General features: G+C 41.1%; 1 protein-coding gene across 2 annotated transcripts; it reads right to left on the minus strand.

The window, feature by feature from the left end:
• Nucleotides 1-1806: 1806 nt before the first annotated feature.
• LOC141144661 (uncharacterized) lies at nt 1807-21414 on the minus strand. Of its 2 annotated transcripts, none has more exons than XM_073630564.1 (3): nt 21269-21414; nt 7896-8013; nt 1807-6182 (listed from the first exon to the last, which is right to left on the minus strand). In XM_073630564.1, the coding sequence occupies exon 3, from the start codon at nt 6163-6165 to the stop codon at nt 3799-3801; it is 2367 nt and encodes a 788-aa protein (XP_073486665.1). In that variant the 5' UTR covers nt 6166-6182; nt 7896-8013; nt 21269-21414; the 3' UTR covers nt 1807-3798. The 2 variants fall into 2 exon arrangements, with proteins under 2 accessions (XP_073486665.1, XP_073486666.1); XM_073630565.1 differs by lacking the exon at nt 21269-21414 and adding an exon at nt 17353-17488.
• Nucleotides 21415-21678: the final 264 nt, after the last annotated feature.

Below are 21678 nucleotides of genomic sequence, written 5' to 3' on the forward strand. Positions count from 1 at the left end.
ATAGGACCCTTTGTTCCCTCAGCCCCTCGTCACCTATAGACGAGCTTCCTCTGTCGGAGACTTTTTGGTAAAAAGTGAATTTAAAGGAAGTACTCGTGGTGATCCATGCAAACTGCTGTGGAGTTTCCCTTGCGGTTCATGCGCATATTGTCGCTACATGAACACTCGTAAGGAGATACGCTTACCCAACGGCTGGACCTTTAGTCCTAAACAATATGCTAATCGTCAGACTACCTTAGTTGTAAATTGCTTACAATGCAACTGTGGTTGCTTTTATATAGGTAAAACCATACAAAAACTATGGAAAATAATCTATCAACACATTGCCGCTATGAAAATCAGTAATCGAGATTTACCCCTAGGAAGACATGCAGCTCAAGTTCACAACGGCCGTTTTCACAAAATTACAGTTCAAGTGCTAGATCGAATACATCCAAGCCCCCGGGGAGGTGATCTCAACAAGATTCTCCTCCAATACGAGCTCAGATGGATCTCAGACCTAAACGCCAGCTCGCCCCCAGGCCTAAACTAAGTTCCAATTTCAGTCCCTTTTTATAGGGCTTTTCTTCTGGTGGCTTCGAGAAATACATGTAAAATTTTAAAAATGTCCTGTTTATCCATTTCCATATATGGGATTTCTTCTATATTTCATTTCTTTTCTCATGACGTTTAAAATTGTAAATAACCTAATCTCTGTACATTATTCATTGAATGTCTTCAAATGCTAGATACTATGTGATTTATCAATTCATTACAAATATTCTATGCTATTTGTATTCCTCAAATGTGTATATTTTTTATGTCTCTTTATCCTTTAAAATGCTTATGACTATGGTCTTATTGTTATGTGTTCCAAGCTGCTTTTCTGACTGTCATTGCTACTGTTTATACCATCTATACTCTGTTAACAATACTGAATATGTATTCATATGCTGTTGTACTTATGCTCCTGCTTTGTGTATCTTTATAGGTCATGCGCCTCCATATAAGGTTTATGTCCCATCGCCTGGTTTATACTATTATAATCATTTTGGGACTATGTCTTTATACATTTTGTTTTTCTTGCCCAACCATTGCTATATTGGCGCTGCCAGCCTCTGGGTCCACCGACACGGGCAGGCCCCGCGGTGTTTATACGCCTCGGGGCCTCTCTCTGGGCTTCCGTCCCCTATTCCCGCCCTGTGGGCCGGGTCTTTGCTTGCCGGCTCGCACATTCGCGGTCAGCTTCTTCCATCATGCTGGGGACATTTCCGCCCATCTCCTGTGTCGGTGGCCCCCAACGTCTGACGTCGCCGCGCCTTATGACACGGTCGCGCCAAGGGACTGACGAATCCTTGGCTTTCTAGATAGTACAGCTGTTTTGGATTTAACTCGTCAAGACCAGGACGAGTCCTCCAAAACAGTTGACACACACCCTACTCCATGATTGGTCCACACCATCCTGTGAGGGTGTTAACTTGAGATCTACTCCCCTATAAACTCTCCAACTTACTACTCAGTATTTGCTACACAGCCAGTCCACTTGTTGCCATTGTGGGGAAAAGTGCATACTATTGAACACTTGAAAGTAGAAAATTTGAAGAAAGGAGAGATAAAATCATATTAGATTACGCTAGCTTTTTTGCCACATATTCCAACAATAGTCTGTTTAATGCTATATATACACATGATAAATTACTTACATGCTTTAAAACACCAGAGCCAAACAAACTGCATGTAAAGTTTATACTAATAAGACAATAGCCACACATGCATATGATTAATTTAGCCTTTGCATGTATGCCTTTTTCTGCAACATCTTTCCATCTCAGTTTATCATATCAAACTCCCATTACTTTTTTTCTTAGGAGTGTCTCTGTGCTATTAGTATCGATCCTTGTGGATCCTGTCACTCAACAGCACCCCCTACCTTTCGGCAAATTTGCTGCATTCTTCCAAATTTTTGAAAACCTTGCCAAGGTTAAACTGTATGCCAAATTCTGGCCAAGAGTCACCATCTGTGCTCAAAATCACTCTTTGGAGACTCCTTTCCCAAATGATCCACGCTGTGGGGCCACCTTGAGATGCAGACCAATGATCCAAGCAGGACCTTGATGTGTACTATGTTTCATCACAGTTGGTTATTTTGTAAGTACCACCAATTCTCATAAAATGCTTGCCCCATCTTTATTCCCCCATGCCTTTCTCCCAATTATATGTTTACATACACGTGTCCCGTACATATACGATTTGGCTGACATATATATATATATATATATATATATATATATATATATATATATATATATATATATATAAAATATATTTTTATTTCTTGCCATTGTATCATTAGACAATACAGCTTGATGCAAATAATCCCCTGAAGAAGGAATTTAACAATTTAAATATTCTGAAACATGTTGGGAGCTCTAAACTCATGTATATTGATTGGCCTCTTACCATGAGACCCATTTCATGACTCAGAATTTTTTGCTGTAAAGTACCATACATTAACCACTGGTTTTGTGATTTTAATATCCTTGTATGCAATTTTGTTATAAACTAATACATTTTGTAATACTCTTTTATATATGCCTTCTATTTCTCTGTCTGGCTTCAACCCTCGCCCAAAAAAATCCCTGGGGCACCCTCTTTCTTTGTTCTCTTTATCTGTTTGTGAACCCTTTGTTCTCCAAAACATTACAGTCCATGCATGCCTGAGACAGCAGAAGCTAACATCCAGAACTGTGCAGATTTAGTTTCAGAGCTGGGTAGTGTGCCAAACTCTCGGGTTCAAGCCTAACCCCTCTTTTCTGAAAGTCCTGAAGTGAACTAGTCTGCACATTTATGGTTAGCCCTTTTGGGTCACTTGGGGTGTAAATCTCTCAGGCGGAGAGCTATTGTTTACACTTGGTACTGCAGTACAAACTCTGTTCGTCCCTAGGAGGTACCTGTGTTGACTGCATTATATCAGTTGCACTGGTCTTTTATGTGTTAACATTGAACTACTGATTTATTGTGTTACTTTTCTACTTTGGTTTGCCCATTCATATCTTCTAAAAACCAGTGTGTGCGATTCTTGTGTGACCATTGTGAGTCCTCATCTGAGGTATTCTGGCTAGGGCCAGAGATCGAGCAGAGGACCCAATATTACCAATGGCTCCTGCAAGGGTAGCGATACACTATAGTTCTACATTAACTATTTGGAAGAAAATAAAAATATTTGTTTATTGTATTTTGTTTACTATGGTTATTTTGCTTTATCTTCTGCAAGTTTGCATTTGAACATTTAATGATATTTTTAGGTGAGAAATAAATTGGGTCTACCTGGGAATTTTTTTAGTCTATTGTACCACCAAACAAGGTGTACTAAAACCTTTAATGTACCATAGATATTTCAAAGTTAAAAATGCTTAAATGTCAACAAGTAACATATCCCTTTTACAGTGTGGACAAACATGAAAAATATATTAACAAAATAATTTGAGTACAACACACACAAAAAAGGAATAACTATATTAACAACATTCATAATAAACCAAGCATCAAACATATTCCATTCTATCATAATAAGGATAAAGAGTAAAACACAAATTGACTTAAAGGTGAAGATATCAATAACAAGAATAAAATATGGATGGAAGTTGACAATCCTGCTTGACTGAAGACTGCAGTTTGCAATATTTGCTACAGTAGCTTTGCAATGGTAATTGCTAGCAATGTAAAATGGTCTGAAGAAAAACAAATGTCTTTGGACTATTACAAGTCTAAGTCTGAGAAACCACCTAATTGTTCTTGGTCTGCTGTTGACCTCTTCTTTTATCTGTAAACAAATCTAGAAAACTGTGTGGCAACAACATCTGACTTTTCTGGTTTCTCTATTTTAACTATGTTTGGAGCCATCAAAGGTGATTTTGGAACCCAAGTACTTGTTTTAGTGCCTTCCGCTATTCTGAGAGTGTCCTGTAGGATAGGGATGAGATGGTAATTTGTCATCGGCTCATTCATGGTGTGCAGTAGCCATTTTTTCTTTCTCTTCAGTGTAGCCAGCTTAGTTCCTAAAGGGGTTATAGCAGATGCAAATCGTCGAACAGCAAGTGGCATTCGATCAATGCTGTGGTTGTGACTTATTGCTGCCAGCCTTGTTCTGGCTTCCAAAGCGTCAACAGAATTACGGGTGCGTTTAGTGTGCAATTTCAAAGCATTGCTTTGGAAGACCTCTAGTGCAGCTGTTTGGCAATTCCACACCAGGTGATCTAGATCCTTCATGAGCTCAGAGTTGCAAATGATTTCAGAAACTTTATCATATGCAACCGTGCCTTCTTTCAACCATAAAAGTCTGGAGTATGCTTCCTCAGATAACACTGGATGTGCACATTTATGATAAAGCACACCACCATGCCATGTGTGAATATTTTGTATATGCTTTAGAAGAGACAGCCATTTTTCCTTCAGTAGAGCTGCATTGCCCTTGCTGGTCTGAATACTCCACCAGAAATGTTTAAGAATTTTGGATATCCATGGTTTTATGTGTATCCCGCTGCGTCCACAGGAGGCAAGTGTTAATTTTCTTTTCAGATGTTTTACATAATGCCCAACATCATACTGATGAGAAATGTTTTTGTATTTTGTCCTCATAAGCTGCCTCACACTGCTATGCCTGTGAGAAGCAAAAAAAGCAATGTCCTGTCCATGTGATAGTGCTCGGGTCATGCAAATATCAAATCCATGACTCTCCATTTCAGTTGAGGAAGTGCACTGAGTGCTCTGCACTGCCTCAAAATCTAAGATTTTGTTAGATATCATGTCCATCATCGTGTACACACAATATTTGGAGTTGTGGCTGGGACGATCACATTGCCCCTTACCACAGATAGCTATTGGTGTGTCTTGTAATTTGTTTTGCAGCTGGTCTTGTTGCGCTTTCCAGGAGTCATGGATCGATGGAAAAATAAAATGTCTCTGATAGTGGTGGAATGTTTTTCTTGAAATATGGCGAACTCCAAAACATTTAAGAAATGTCTGAATTTTCTGGAAGTTTTGGCCGGTGGTCAGCAAACTTGCTGCAAGCAGAATGTTCCCTGCATAAAAGCGGTTGATTTTGGGTTGACTTTCCCAGATGCGAAAGTAGTGTCCATCTTCACAAATCCCACGAATAACAACTGCTGACCCATGAAATTCTTTGTTGTATTTATGAACAACTTTACTGCAACCACTTGGATCTTGACACTTCACCTTGCGAAGTAGATTGTTCAAACATTGCTCAAACACAATATATTTGGATTCGTTAACCATATCTGCAATAGGATCTCCAACAGCACCAGGGTTGGCCTTGCATTGCTCATCCTCTAAAAAAGAATGCCGGGCACTTTTTTCTGAAACATAAACACTTTCCTGTAATGGTTTGAAGACTTCATCTTGTCTTTGATCTACATTTTTTTCTAGTTTTGTCCCACCACCTAGTGTAAATGCAAGAATGCTACCTTGAGTATGCTGTTCTTCAGCCTGTGAAGGCAGCTGTGGGATACTAAACTCAATGAATGCACTTAGTGGATCTACATACAATGCTCTAACACTATCCTCACCGGATGGTCCTTCCATGCATTCAAATGGCAATTGTGCACCAAGATTAGGGCACGCAGTTTCCTGAGATTTAGCAGTTTCTACATTTGGGGCAGAATGAGTGACAAGGTAAATATGTTCTACTTGTGGCACTGTAGGACTCCAGATGGAAGATTCTGTTTGGGTGGACTGATCGTGCATTATTTTATTAGATGCACCACTTGGTGACATACCACAAAGAAAGCAAATAGAGCCATCACCACCAGCTTGGTTTTCTCGATTTCTTGATTCAAGAATGTTAAATTCCTCAATCAGTGTTCTACCTTCTGCTGGTTCTGGAAAAATAGTGGGCACAGCGGTGGACTTCAGTTTCTTTCGTTTACCTGTATTAACATAGCTGTCTTCAACAAAGTGAGTGGAACACAAGCGGTACAAATCACTACGCTTCCCCTCCAAGATGATGTCTGCAATCTCATCCAAATGTTCAAATGATTGTCCGGTCTGCAGAAGCCATTCCTTTATTCTATCGATGGAATTTGGAAAACCATGCAAAATTATACCACATGGAGTAGTACATTTTCCTCCAGTCTTGTGAGGGCACTTTGTTATTATGCACTTGGGCATGATGAATCTGCAGGATACTGAAACAATTGCATAGATTATAACTTATTATAACATTACAACTTATAAATAGTTGCATTAAATTAGATGGATTACAAAAAGGAGCATATATAAAAAAAAATGATTTCCAATATTACCTTTTAAAGTAAACGGATATATAGGTGTAACAAAAAATGCTTGCAAAAAAAAGTTTATCTGAAAAACAAAGTAAAAATAAATGTAACCACTTTCCGCTCGCTATCATTACATTTGCATGTAGTGGGCAGCACAACGTATGGGAACTTCCTGGTTTTCAAAAGCACACGAACGCACCCCCTGCTGACCCGTGCTGTATTTGGACACAGCACGAGTTTGTCAGCAGGTTGCAACCAATGATTTTGGCTGTATACATGCTGATTCGCTATGGTCAATCACAGCACAGAGTTCTGTGTTTACAAATACATGGAACAAAGAACAACGATCTGGCTGTTTTGTCTCCCTGAAATCAATTCTGAGTTCAGGGAAAAAAATACAGCCAGATCCTGTGATTTAAAAGCAACACACTTGTTAGGCACACAGTTAATCCAATAAACGCCCTTCTGTGCACCCCCGACACCCATTAGTGTCATTAGAACAGTGTACAGCATTATCACTGATCAATGCATTAGTGTCACTAGTGACGTCAGTTTCCAAATTGCCCACCATGCTATCACAGTCACACTATAAGTCGGTGATCACGGCCATTACTACTTTAGCATCGATAGCTGCATAAATTCCGGTATATATACACCATAGTTTGTAGACACTATAACTGTCACACAAACCAATGAATATACACTTATTGGGATTTTTTTTTTTTTTTTACCAAAGACATGTATCAGAATACATTTTGGCCTAAATTTATGAAGACTTTCTTTCATAAACATATCCAGAAAATCAATAAATTAGAATTTTGGTTTCAAATTGTTCTGTCTTTTTTTTGCTTATATAATAAAAAATAATAAACCCAGAGGTGATCAAATAACACCAAAAGAAAGCTCTATTTGTGTGAAAAAAATGATATAAATGTATTTTGCATAGAGTATTGCATGGCCAAACAATTGCCAGTTAAAGTAGCAAAAAATGCATTAATTATGAAGGGAATAAAACCTTCCAGAGGACAAGTGGTTGTCCTTAGATTTTTTCCTTATTGCATCAAAATGTAAACAATGCAAAAATATTAACCTAAATATGCTGTATGTGACATTAACAAAACTTCCAGTTCAATCCAAACACAGGTTCAGAGAGAAGGACAAGGCTGACACATTGCTTTTACAGTTCATATAACAGGATTCTCCTCCAATCTGAAGAGTTATGCAAAATATACCCCCCAAAACACTACAGGTTCCACCACACTGCATGTTATTGATAAACAGTAAAATATAGGCAAATGTTGGAGTATTTATTGAAACCTCCTGCAGTCTGTAGAGAGATGTCCATTCTTTGTTATAAATAGGGCCCCCAAGTGCATCGAGATTTACTGTATATTAGATAATGCACTTTTGGCAATGGCCACTAAGAGGACGACATTGAAGAATGCCATTAATGAAATATGTTTAAGAAAGCGCTATGGATACAAACATGCACATATTTTTAATGTTAAAGTAATTACATCACTGTGAAATTTATAATAATGCTTTCAAATGATATGTAATACAAAAAGGGAAGATGGACATAAAATAGCAGTGGATCGCATTGCCAAAGCATTTAGTTACCTTTAGTGTAAGCAGAGGAACAAAGTATTTGTCTTCTCCAATCTGGATGCAACCTCAAATAATGATAGTTGACCGTGTTACCCAAAGTCACTTCAGTAACTTTAAACTTCCAATAATTCTGGAAAGACGGAATAAAGATTGGCATTAATGTATATGATTCTCAGTGTTTTTCCCCATCAAAATTCCAAATCAACATAGGGAGAAGTGATGGCATAAATCAGTGATGGCAAACCTTTTTGAGCCCGAGTGCCCAAACTGCAACACAAAACCAACTTATTTTTTTCAAAGTGCCAACACTCAATTAGTAACAGCCACACATACTGGGCCCCTCACCAATCCCAGCAACACTTCCTTCGAACAGATGTCCTCTCACTCTCATTTGCCTGTGGCAACACCTGCAACTGGTACTGCAGGGGAGGTATCCTCGCAGTGGCTCTGTCCCCTGGCTCACAGAGTGCTGCTGTAGTCTCTCTCCCTTGCAGTAATGACTACTCTCTCTCCCTGGGTGGTGATCATAGCTCCCAAACGTCCCTGATTTCGAGGGACTGTCCCTGATTTGGAACAATGTCCCTCAGTCCCTCTTTCCTTCTCATTTGTACCTAATTTTGGTCTGATCTATATTGTTGTATATAAAATGCCCTTTTTATCTTTCAAAAAGTGTTTCCCAGTGCTAAAGCTTTCATCCAACTTCTAAATTGCTACATTTGTAAATGTCAAAAGCCAATATAAATAAATAAAAATGGTAAAAAAAAAAAAAATCACTTGTGGGCTTAACTAATCTTTTTTGTTTGTATAATTCTCCTTTAAGGGGGTGTGTTAGGGGGGCGTGTCCTATGGCTACATATTTTTGCTAATAGGTGTCCCTCGTTCCCATCTCAAAAAGTTGGGAGGTATGGGTGATGCTGGGCTGAACATTAAAATTAACCCATAGTCTTCTGAGACTACATGGTCCATTGTGCACTTGTCCTGGCTCCTCATTGGTCCCTGGCTGCAGCCTATGGGGAGGAATGAGGAATCAAAGCCGGTGGTGATCTCTGCAAGCGCTGCTCTGTCCCTTTCCAGGGCTGCTTGACAGAAGAAGTGTGGGGTAAATACACTGATAACCCGCGCTCGCTTCTCCCCTTGTCACAGCGCCGCTGAACTTCTCACTCCCAAAGCTTTGCCGTGTGGAGGGGAGGGAGGTTTGGAGAGTGCAGGCAGGGGTAGTAGCAGCGGCGGCAGCTTCCCAGCATAGCTGGTGTGCCCACAGAGAGGGCTCTGTGTGCCAGCTGTGGCATAAATTATTATTTTGTATGGACATAACTTTAAACAATGCAATTTGAAAAAAAAATTTGAAAAAAAGATGATATATGTTTTATAGCTGTTTTCCAAAATAAAATTAGCAACTATTGGAATTAACGATGCTAGACAACTGGCGTAGTTGCACCAAAACATTTATTCGAGAGATTAGAGAGATTGGCTCACAAGCTCACCACTAGATGGTATTATACTCGAAATAGACTTCATACTATTTACCCTAATGTATCTGATATGTATTTTAAAGGGGTTGTAAAGCTTAATTTTTTTTTTTAAACAAACATGGTATACTTGCCTCCTCTTTGCAAGGGTTTTGCACAGAGTGGCCCCGATCCTCCGCTTCTTGGGTCCCCCCCATGGCACTCCTGACTCCTCCCCACATAGAGTTCCCCCTCAGGGACCCGTTTTCCATGGGGGCACTCATGCGGGTGTGCTCCCGAGTCCTGCTGCTGCGTCCATTGACACAGACAGCAGGACTCGGCCCTGCCCCCGTGTCACTGGATTTGATTGAAAGCAGCAGGAGCCAATGGTTCTTGCTGCTATCAATCTGTCCAATAAGGACCCGAGACAGTGGCTGGAGCTGCTGGGCTTGTTCTCGTTGCTGGAAAGATCGGGTTCAGGTAAGTAAAAGGGGGGCTCTAAGGGGGCTACTGCACTACAGAAGGTTTTTCACCTTAATGCATAGAATGCATTAAGGTGAAAAACCTCAAGGGTTAGGGTTTACAACCCCTTTAAAGTTTGCTCTTCCAGGGGCTTGTTGATATATATTTTGGTTTTGCAAAAAGATCCAATCACTCTGGTGCAGAATTTATTATACTATTTCTACCATCACTGGTAACACCTTTGTCTTAACCCTCCTCATGTGTCATTACTTCACCCCCATTTCCAGAGACTTCATGTCATGAAGACATGGCCATATGTATTGCTACCCTTTAAGCCATAGCTTTCACTGGAAATCCAAAATTATCCCTTTTTATACAATCATTAATGGAATTGATTCCATCATGCTCATGGAAATATTTTTTTACACTCTACAAGACAAATTATTCTTGTTTTCTGCTAGGTTCCAAACAACATGCCTTCCTGATATCAATGGATAGACTTGGGTAAAATAAACCTACCTATACATGGATCGAAATTTGGCGGGTCCCCGCTGAACCGGACGAATTTTGATCCATGTATGGCCGGCTTAAGAATTTCAGTTCCAATTTTTGGATTTAGCCCACTGGATAATGCAAGGAAAAAAAAAAACATTTATGGTTATATGCAAACAATTGCAGGAACAATCCCTTTCCAGTGGCGACCACTTATAAGGGGCACCATTGTTGGTGCTAAATTAAAAGGATGCAAGCTCTACCAATTCTGTCACAAAGGTGTTCCATAGTTCCTACAAATACAGAGCCCAGAGATACCAATACTTTATTGACAGGATGACTGACAAGCTGTAGAGAAACATTCCATGTCAACCTATGACAATGAAAGCAGTAGTAGACATAGGATTAGCTTACACCAAGGCCACAAAGAAAGTATATTACAAAGAGTATATGAACCCACAATTTAGGATTTCTTTAAAGAAATGTTATAGATGTCCTCAAGGTTCGTAATATCTAAAGTGCTGGAGGTGCTCTTTTTTTCATTGTGATAACATGCTTTTTTAAACATATTAGGGGCCAAAATGTAAAAAGTCTTTGACTTTCTGAAGGCCTTCAAAATCAACAATAGCAGGACGCTTTCTTAAATTGGCTTTCTCCTATTTTGAAGTGATGGTGGTCCCCACACTGGCTCCTTAAGCCCTTTTTACGTGGGCTCCGCTGATCCCCACTGAGCAGGAGGGTGACAGGTCCTGTGCAGAGCTGACACAGACACAGCCCCGCTCTCCTCTATGGGGAAATCAGATGAAAACAGACCGCCTGTCCGCTCCCATCCGATTCTATCTGATCCAATCCGCCAGACGGATGGAAAAATAGGACCACAATCTGTCTGGTTTTTGTGGGCAGGATCGGATGGCGGTGGGTGTCAGCGTGACATCCGCCGCTCCATAGAGGAGACTGCAGGGTCTGATCAGATCCTCCTGAAAGACTAATGCTGCGTACACATGATCGGACATTCTGACAACGAAATCCTGGATTTATTTTCGACGGATGTTGGCTCAAACTTGTCTTGCATACACACGGTCGCACAAATGTTTTCGGAAATTCAGAACGTCAAGAACGTGCTGACGTACAACACGTACGACTGCACTATAAAAGGGAAGTTCAATACCAAGAGCGCCACCCTTTGGGCTCCTTCTGCTAATCTTGTGTTAGTAGAAGTTTGGTGAGAGACGATGCGCGCTTTTCAGCCTCGTGCTTTTCAGATCGTTACTGCTCTTCAGTTTGTGCTTGTAGGTCCGTATCTGGTTTTCAGTACGTGTAGTCAGTTCGCATCTGGTTTTCATTGCGTATTTTTATATTACGTATTTGATTACCAGTGCGTTCTTGTTCGCTCGTTTCTGATTTTCAGCGTGCTCTTCTCAGGCCTTTCAGATTTTCAGTGCATTCTGTTAATTCGTTCTGACCAGTCGACCATTTTCTAGCAATGTTGTGGGTACGTACTCATCGTAGAGTTTGTGCTGTGCAGGGGTATGGTGTTGGGGTTCTTACTTTGACCCAAGCCCAGTCCATGAACAGGGCGGGGAGGAGTTCATGGACGAAGAATTGGTTGCTCCAGCGTGACCAATTCTCTCATATGCCTTTGTTGCGGGAGATTCGTGAGAATAATCCTGATGATTTCAGGAATCAAATCCGGATGACGGACCCCGTTTTTCATTGTCTGTTGGCTTTGCTGTCCTTTATATTACAAAGCAGGACACCTGCATGCGGCAAGCCATCACTCCTGAACAGAGGCTAGTCGCTCCCTTGCGGTACTTGGCGACAGGGAGAAGTCTGCAGAACATCACGTTCGACAGGCATCTCCCCCCAGGCTCTGGGGATTATTATTCCAGAGACCTGTTCTTCCATCATTCAGGTCCTGCAGAAGGACTATATTAGGGTAAGATTTCTCCTTTAACATCACATTATATGTATTTATTTTGCTAATGTATTGTATTTCTTTCATCATTCCCTAATTACCATGATTGTAATATGCTGTGAATGTCCTCTTTATCCTCATGCATGCTGGAAGTTTTTAAAGTTCCTTTTTTGTCCTTCATGCATATTTGCCTTCACTAACCTCCCCAGCATGCTATCCTGGGCCCATACACACCTAGCCTAGTCACTTAATGTATTTTGTCAGCTCTATAGTAGTGCTTTACCCTAAACACCCCCTATAATGTGTACAAATGTTATTTGTGTGCTTAAATTTAGGCAGAGTGCCAGAGGCCCCCCCAGTCTTCTTGAGGCCTATGCCTGCATGGCTGCCAACAAAATGCAGGAAATGGAGGTGGGCCAACGCCTCTTTTGTGATGAAGTGATATATATAGCCCTAAATAAGGGGTTGAGGGGCGATCTCACAAGCAAAATCCACCTGTGTGAGTTGGACCTTCCTCCTCTTCCTGCCACAACTCCAATACCAGAGCCACAGCCTGGAAGCAAGCGTGTAAGGAAGACAAGAGTCTGATGGCCTGGGTTTGGTCTGGTCTGGCAAAAGACGCAGGCTGTGGTAAGACCACAGCCTGGGGACATATGTCACCTGCTGCTGTTCCTAAACTCTCGGAGTCCAGGACCGGATTGTGCTCCCTATTAAATTGACTCCTCAGGCTACCAATTTTGCATGTCAAGTAGTTTGTGTGACCTGGGGTACAAAAGCTTCGCAAATTTCACCAGTTTATCCAGCGTTGCCTTCCTCTTCATTTTGTTATGACCCCCTAATAAATGTCTATTTTATTTTCAAATACTTGCCTATGTGTTTTAATTCAAAAAGGACAGTTTGTTTGTGAGTAGGCAGGTACATTTCTGAAATACAATGTCAAGTTAACAAGGGACACCAACACCAACCAACCTCCTTGAGGTTAAAAATTACAAAATAATAATGGTGTTTACACAAAACGACAAAAAATATTATGGAGATCACTATTTAAAAAAAAAAATAAAAAACAGGAGATCTTGATAAAAAAAAATAAATACAAAAAGATTGCTGTAAAAATAAATTCTAAACATTATATGGAGATCTGATGAAAAAATTTAAAATATTATTCATGAGATCACGAGAAATAATAAAGAAATCAGTTTGCGAGAACTCTGTGTGACTATCAGCAGCAAAACAACTTTATTCTAGCATTATAAAGAAGAGAATGGGCTGCATTAAAAAATCTGCAGAGTGACGATTGTGCTATCTCCATTATGAACACTAGTTTTACCAGACCGAGCGCTTCCATCTCGTACTTGATTCAGAGCATGCGTGGAAATTTGTGCGTCGGAAATGTCTACACACGCTCAGAATTTCCGATAACGGATTTTGTTGTCGGAAAATTTGAGATCCAGCTCTCAAATTTTTGTTGTCGGAAATTCCGACAACAAATGTCTGATGGAGCCTGCACACGGTCGGAATTTCTGACAACAAGCTCCCATCGAACATTTGTTGTCGGAAATTCCGACCGTGTGTATGCGGCATAACAAGAACAAGACAGTACAAAATATTTTACAGCGCACACATACAAGAATGACATTTCTTGCAGGGCTAGTTAAAAACACCTGAAGATATTCAAAAAATACGGGTGTTTGGTCACACTTTATAGTCATATAGTGCTAAGCCCACTTACTGCGACAAAGTACCTCCGGCATAACAGGCGGAGCTGATCAGACAGCCCATGTTAAAGGGCCCTTACTGTCATAGGAAAGCGGGAGTAATCCAGATAAAGAGCCTGCCTGCCCCTTACTTTTCTATGTTAAAATTTTAGTTCTTCTTTCAGTAGAAGATTGTGTTCATTAAAAGTGTATTTCCTATTTTCCAGGTATCTAGCAAATAATCTTTATATTTGGCCATTTATATGTCTTTTGGGCACATAAAAGAGAGATCCTTGCTTTATTGCTTGATAGAAGAATTGAAATGATGTCCATTCTGGAGTAGAATTCGGATTCATTGAGCAGAGATTTTGGCAAAAAATTATTACAAGTTGAGATGAAGTGGATTTTTCTGTTTCAATAATTTTTCATTGGTTTTCAACAAAAAGAGAAAAATGTTATACAGAAGTATAAAATAGCAAACCAACTACGAAATGAAGTGCATTTTTGAGCTGAGGGCGGCTTGTTCATATGGGTTATATAAAACAGCTGGTTTCAAACCTTTTATCTAAGTACTGTTTAACTTCTATAAGTATACTGATTAACGTGTATTGGTTTGCTGTTATGTATCGCCTATTGACGCTATTTTTTAGGCTTGTGTTATCTAGCTCTTATGTCCTTGTATACTCTGTGTGCTAAAGGGTATTCCTGGGTTCAAGGGAACATTCACATGTGGATGGTACTAAGGGAGTCCTATTTTTTTTTTCATTTGTCCCTGCACAACTTTGTGGGCATTCTGGTACAGGTTTGCCACCTGGATGTTCAGTTCTGTTTTTTGTTGTGGGTGTTATGGTTACCTAGCCTTATTGGTGGAGCTGTGTTCAGTTCAGGTTGGGAGGTCTAGGCTGTTGAACCCTGTAAACAACGTGTACATTACTTGTGCAGCGTAATGTCACTGACATCACCATGTTGAGAACAGGGTTTCCTGGCACTTCACCAGATGGAGCTAGCGAGTGAGGCTCCTTTCACACTAGCCTGGCTCCAAAGTCACACAATTCCATTTTTGGAATTGCGCGATTGTGACTTTAGGGTGCGACTTTAGTCCGACTTTACACTCAGTGAATCCAAGTCGTACCAAAGTAGTGCAGGCAACTTTTTTCAGTGGCACTGATTTGAACAGGTGCCATTGGGATGTGACTCTGATATCCAAAGTTGCATGACAAATCGCCTGTTTGTCACTTCAGATGGAGACTACATGTGGTTTCAACACATTTTGCAGCCATGGTCACCATCAGAAATACATGCATGCAGACAAAAAGTGGCTGCAAAAAGGCTGCAGGAAATTAGCAACACTGAGATGCAACTAACAATTACCAAAAGAAAAAAGTAATTATGTGCTTTCTTTTTAGCTCCGGAAGATTTACCACCCTTTATGACCAGGCCATTTTTTGCGATACAGCACTGCGTCGCTTTGAGTTACAATTGCGCGGTCGTGCGACACTGTACCCAAACAAAATTGATGTTCTTTTTTTCCCCACAAATAGAGCTTTCTTTTGGTCGTATTTGATTACCTCCTGTAGTTTTTAATTTTTGTGCTATAAACAAAGAGCGACAATTTTGAAAAAAAATTTTTTTTTTACTTTTTTCTATAATACATATCCCCCCACAAAATATGTATCAGTTTAGGCCAATATATAATCTTGTACATATTTGTGGTAAAAAAAAAAACAAATAAAAAAAAATCGCAATAGCCGTATATTGATTGGTTTGCGTAAAAGTTATCACGTCTACAACTATAAACTAGATTTAGGGACTTTTATTTTTTTTTTTATTGTTTTTACTAGTAATGGCGGAGATCTGCGTTTTTTTAGCGGGACTGCGATATTGCGGCAGACAAATCTGACCCCAAATGAAACTTTCTGGGGACCAGTGACATTATTACATTGATCAATGCATTTTTATAGCACTGATCAATGTAAAAATGACACTGGCAGGGAAGGGGTTAACACAAGGGGGCGATCAAGGGGTTAAGTGTGTTCGAACTGTAGGGGGGGATGGGCTCACTGGGACATGACAGACACTCCCGATCACTGGGACCAGAAGATCTCTGCCATGTCATCTGGCAGAACGGGGATCAGCTTGTTTAAACTGGCAGATCTCCGTTCTGCCTCTGTACTAGGTGATCGCGGGTCGCCAGCGGAAATCGAGTCCGCGCGACACGCGGGCACGCTCCTGCAGCGGGAGCAAGAGGTACGGCGATTCGTGCAGGAGAGCCGACCTGCCGCCGTATTACAACGGCGGCTGGTTGGCAAGTGGTTTACATTCACTTCAGTACAATACTGAATCCTTCTCATAGCAATATCATGTGAAATGAAGAAACTAACCCCATCAACCATAGCTCCCAACTGTCCCTGATTTGGAGGGACTGTCCCTGATTTGGAGCAATGTCCCTCCATCCCTCATTCCTCCTCATTTGTCCCTCATTTTGGTCTGATCTTCATAGTAGGGTTGCCACCTCATCCCTTTAAACCCGAACACATATGAATTACATAGGTTCTGAGGCTAATTTAATGCAGATAAAGGCACCAAGTGAGTTTAATTACCATCTTAATCAGCCACAGAACCTGTGTAATTCATATGTGTTCAGTTTTAAAGGGATGAGGTGGCAACCCTACTATATAGTTGTATATAAAATGCACTTTTATCTATCAAAAAGTGTTTTCCAGTGCTAAACCTTTCATCTGATTTCTAAATTGCTGTAAATTCCAAAAGCCAATATAAAAGAATGATAGTGGTAAAAAAAAAAAAAAAAAAAAAAAAAAACGCTTTTGGGTTTAACCAATCTTGTTTTTTTTTTTGTACAATTCTCCTTTAAGGGGGCGTGGCAAGGGGTGTGTCCTATGTCTGCATACTTTTGCTGATAGGTGTCCCTCATTCCCATCTTAAAAGTTAGGAGGTATGCATCAACTCATTGTATTGGCTTTAAGTGAGCAAGTATGAACACTCAAGGAATGCCAGTCATTTCATTATCATGGGAAACATCTCATGTAATCCTACTCTGCACCATCCATCTCTTTCTTCTATCTATCCTTCCTTCCTTGTGTATCCAGATCCTGCTACTTGTTACACAGTAATATCTTTCTTCCTGACTACACATCCCAGAGTGCTTTGCAGCAACAGGAACAGGCTTAAAGAGACCCTGACATGAAATTACAGAGGTTGTTAGAAGAGTAGAGGCTGATTACCAAGCAAAGTGAATGTTGGTGAAGCTGGGATCGCGAATACCTGATTATGTCCTAGGGAAATGACAGGATTTTCTCTAGCACCTGAGTGGATATTGAAAACAAAGACATCTTTATCTTCTTACTTACAAGCACTTTGCACAACATACAGCCTTTGCTCCTTTAGTAAATTCAGTTTCCAGGCTTAAAAGATCTGGTAAAAGTATAGGCGATACTCACTGCGCCTCCTTTTGTTATGCTCCCAGTGGGCTCTGTGTTCACAGAAATGGCTTTTTGTCTTTTCTTCCACCTCTGACACTTCTGGGAGTGTCAGAGGCTTGACATGCCTGAGAGCCCTCGGATGCTCCCCTCCCCCTCATCCCCTCCTCCTCCGACATCAAAAGCTCTCCAGGCAGCTGTAGAGGTATTCTCACTCAAACTGAATTGTTAGCATGGTTAGATATTCTCAGGCTGCTTCAACATTTGCTGCTGCATGAACCAAATGGAATACCTTTTCTCAATTCTCATGTAATTTTGTAGATTAAATCTAATATATTTGTTTTAGGTGTGGAAGGGTTAAGCAGTTTTATGGTTCATTCACACTGAGTGCGGAGATTTACATTTTTTCCTCATCTGATCCACACATAGCTCTGCAAGGGCACAAAGAAAATAATTGTTTTTCTGTGCCTCATTCACACCGCAGCCAAGGGGTGCAGAAAAATGCTGCAGTGTAAATTAATAAAATGGCACTTTAAAACAAAAAAGTAAAAAAATGAAGAGTGCCTTGCATTGTAAAAACACAGAAAATCCCCCCCCCCCCCCCCCCACTGCCCATACAAAATGGACACAAGCATGCGTACTGATGTGGATGACCATTAGGCTAGGTTTACTGTAGCCAATGTTCTGAAAAGAGATCCACTGTGGGCAGCCGCTGTTGGTTGTTCAGCAGGCAATTGCCAAATGACAATTTACAATGGGACTAATACAACTCATGGCTCGTGGTTGCCACATAGACCCTTTGAGTTGAATGGCCAAGTCTGACAGGCGGTGCTACCTATCAACTCGACATGCAAAAAATTTGCAGCAGCCGAGATACAAAGCATCATGGTCGCAGCATGTACATAGCACCCTCTGGCTGTATTTTAGTTTGGGGATAAATTCATAGCTTAACCACCAGTTTTTACCACCCTCTAGTGTTAGTGAGCCCTTAGAAAAGTTTATTCAGCACTCTTCTGTTTTATATTTATATGATTTTTCAGAGAGTTTTTATGAAATGTGAACTTTTTAGGACTCATACTGTTGTGATGTGTTTACATATTATTTTTTCATGTGTTGCATCAAGGAAGTCAATGAATTTTAAATAGGCTTTGAGGGCCCCGTGGCGCCTGCTAAATTTTTGGCAATGCAGAGCAGGGCACAGAGCTGTGGTTGTCAACTTATGAGCTAAAGGGGACTCAAATGCTGCACCTAATGTTCAGTAACTCCTTTGAGCCTATATATCTATACTTATATATGAGTCTACAAGAAATTGCCCCCGCGACCAGAGGAAGGAATGTCACTGCTGGTTAGAATCCCAACCATTACACTACCTGCCTGGAGTTTGCATGTTCTCCCTGTGCCTGCGTGGGTTTCCTTCGGGTACTCCGGTTTCCTCCCACACTCCAAAGACACGTTGGTAGGTTAATTGGATCCTGTCTAAATTGTCCCTAGTATGTATGAACGTGAGTTAGGGACCTTAGAGTGTAAGCTCCTTGAGGGTAGGGACTGATTTGAATGTACAATGTATATGTAAAGCGCTGCGTAAATTGACGGCGCTATATAAGTACCTAAAATAAATAAAGATAAATAATAAAGAGTATCCTGTAGTGCTGAGTGGAAATTTCAGGAAGTCTGGGGGCTCAACAAAAAAGGTATTCTTATTGCCTGAATATGCTCAGCATTTTTACAGATTTCCAGTCTTGGCGTAAAGGTTCTTATTTCTGTATTGACTGTTGCTAGTGGAGACCCCTAGAGAGTACAGTGGAACCTACGATTGCGAGGAACGCAGTTTACGAGTGTTTAACAAAACATGCTATTTTTTTTTTTTTTTTTTAAATCCTGACTCACTTTGCAAGTGTTGTCTCGCAAGACGAGCAGGATTCAAGCTGCTGGGATGTGCAGTACTGCATTTGGCCAGAGGTGCAGGGGGCGCAGAAAAACGTAGCTCCCAAGTGTCTCTTAACGTCTCCGAGTGTTTCCAGCACCCCTGCACCTCTGGCTACATGCGGTACTGCATAGACAAGCAGTGGCTGTGGAACAGATTATCTGAGTTTCCATTATTTCCTATGGGGAAACTCGCTTTGATATACGAGTGCTTTGGATTACAAGCATTCTTCTGGAACGAATTATGCTCGTAATCCAAAGTATTACTGTAATTTTTGGTTGTTTTCTAAGTATTCTGTTTACTAAATCGTTTATTGCGCCTTAAAAAGGAGAAGTCCAGCCTGAGCTCATTGGCTGGGCTTCTCCTATGGGTCACTGGAGTGCAATTCATTTTGTACTCCTGTGACCCATTTTCAGCAGAGAGCGGACGTCACCAATATTAGTCCAGATAGCCGTCTCAGCAAGCCCCTGAGACTGCCACTCCCCACCCCTCCACAGCTCAGCGCTCCAGTGAGCATGGGGGAGCAGAACAGAAGAGCTGCTGACTGACAGGCAGCAGCTCTCTGCTCGGGGAGCCGAGAGAACCGAGCCATCGGCGATGTTCGATGGCTTGGTTCTCAGTGCAGAGACGACAGGGGACAGAGGCTGCATCCACCTATTTAAAAAAACGTTTACTTCTCTTTTAAAACTTTTAACATTTCTAAGTAACTGGTGTTCTATTTCTGCCACCCTACAAAGAATCAAGAATACCTCCCTTGAGTTTCAAGATGTCAGCCCACTAAACTACTCGGGGTTCCTCACCCACTTCCCAGGTTGTAAGTGGGCGCTACACCACAGACATCAGGAAATAAGTTATTTTGCACAATAAGCATTGGGGAACTATTTTATGGGATGCAGGTTATCTCCATACTACAGGCACTTATGACTATTTGTAGGTTCATGAAAATTGTTCTATTACTATAATGGTATCAATGAACAAATACCCTTGGTCTTTTCTGTAAAAAAAAAAAAAACATCCAAAAAGCATATCAGTTTTGGCAGATATGGTCAAATCGATGGGACACATTTTGTGCAGTGTACAATTCAATGTCAAACATCTTCCTGCACACAAAACCTGAGAGCATGCTTGCTGCTGTCACTGAAGAATGTCCTATACTGGCGTACGTTGGAAATCCCTTGCTGGTCACACAGGCTGCTGAGAGCCCTCTCCCCCACCCTGCTCTACTGCACAACACAAAGATCCTGAAGGTTTTTTCTGAGAATATGCTTTACTGTGAGCACAATTCTGAGAGCTGGGATCACACATGACCATGCACCCTATGGTTTAGGCAAAAGCCAGGCTCAATGCTACACAGAACCACAAAGAACCGCAATCCAGCAATGCTTCCATGGATGACCAAGAATGAGTAGTTAGGAAGAAGCTAGTGGGTTACCATTTCGCCTTTGCTGGAGAGTTGAGAATATCCAGATGAATGACAGGAAACACAGCCTCAAACTTTGTAAACATGACTTTCTCCTGTTTGCCTCCATGCATGCCTTGGGCAAGTCATTAGACAGTGCTTTACATGTGCATTGAATGTCTAGATCTGCCATCGGCTGTACCTGTTTACAATGCATCCTTCCAGAACTGGTAGACCCCCTCACTACATGGTGTTTGAGTCTGCTAGCTCAGGATAGAAGCAGCAGAGGGAGGAGAAGAAGAGAATGAGTGGCTTGGCTTATCTGACTCACACAGCCAGCACAAGAAGCAGACAGTGAGGAGACATACATTTTGAACCTGCATTGTAAACAGAAACCCCAGTCTTATGTAATCGTAGCATTGCACTGCCCATGTTGTCCCCTGTCTAATCCTTGATTGTGTCTCCAGATCCTGCTGTTAGCTTGACAGTGATAGCATAAAGGAAGTGTGGCAGTAGGCAGTCCTAGCCGCCTTGTTCCATCCTGACTACACATCCCAGAGTGCTTTGCAGCTACAGGCTCAATTTATCTGTTAGAACATGCAATGAGTACTCACAGTGTTTCCTTTTGATGTGCCCACAGAGTTCTCCCTGATTACAAAAATGTATTATTTTTTTTCCTCCACCTCTGACACTTCCAGGAGTGTCGAGGCTTTGTATGCCCGAGATCCCGTAGCTGTTCCCCTCCCCCTAATTAGTTACAGGAAGTGCGGTACAGGCTTAAAGGGACATGTTCATGAATACACAGTTTACAGACTCAATACCTCCATAAAGGAATGCAGTGAATACTCGCTGTACTTCCTTTTGGTGTGCCCATAGTTTCTCCCTAGTTGCAGAAATTGCTTTTTCTCCTACTGCTGATACTTCCAGTAATGTCAAGGCTTTGTTCACCTGGGAGCCTGCAGCTGTTCCCCTCCCCCCTTTGCAGCCAGGAAGTGCTGTACAGGCTTAAAGTGGTTGTAAACCC

Source organism: Aquarana catesbeiana, linkage group LG05 (genome assembly GCF_042186555.1).
Source record: "Aquarana catesbeiana isolate 2022-GZ linkage group LG05, ASM4218655v1, whole genome shotgun sequence".
Classification (NCBI taxonomy): Eukaryota; Metazoa; Chordata; class Amphibia; order Anura; family Ranidae; genus Aquarana; species Aquarana catesbeiana.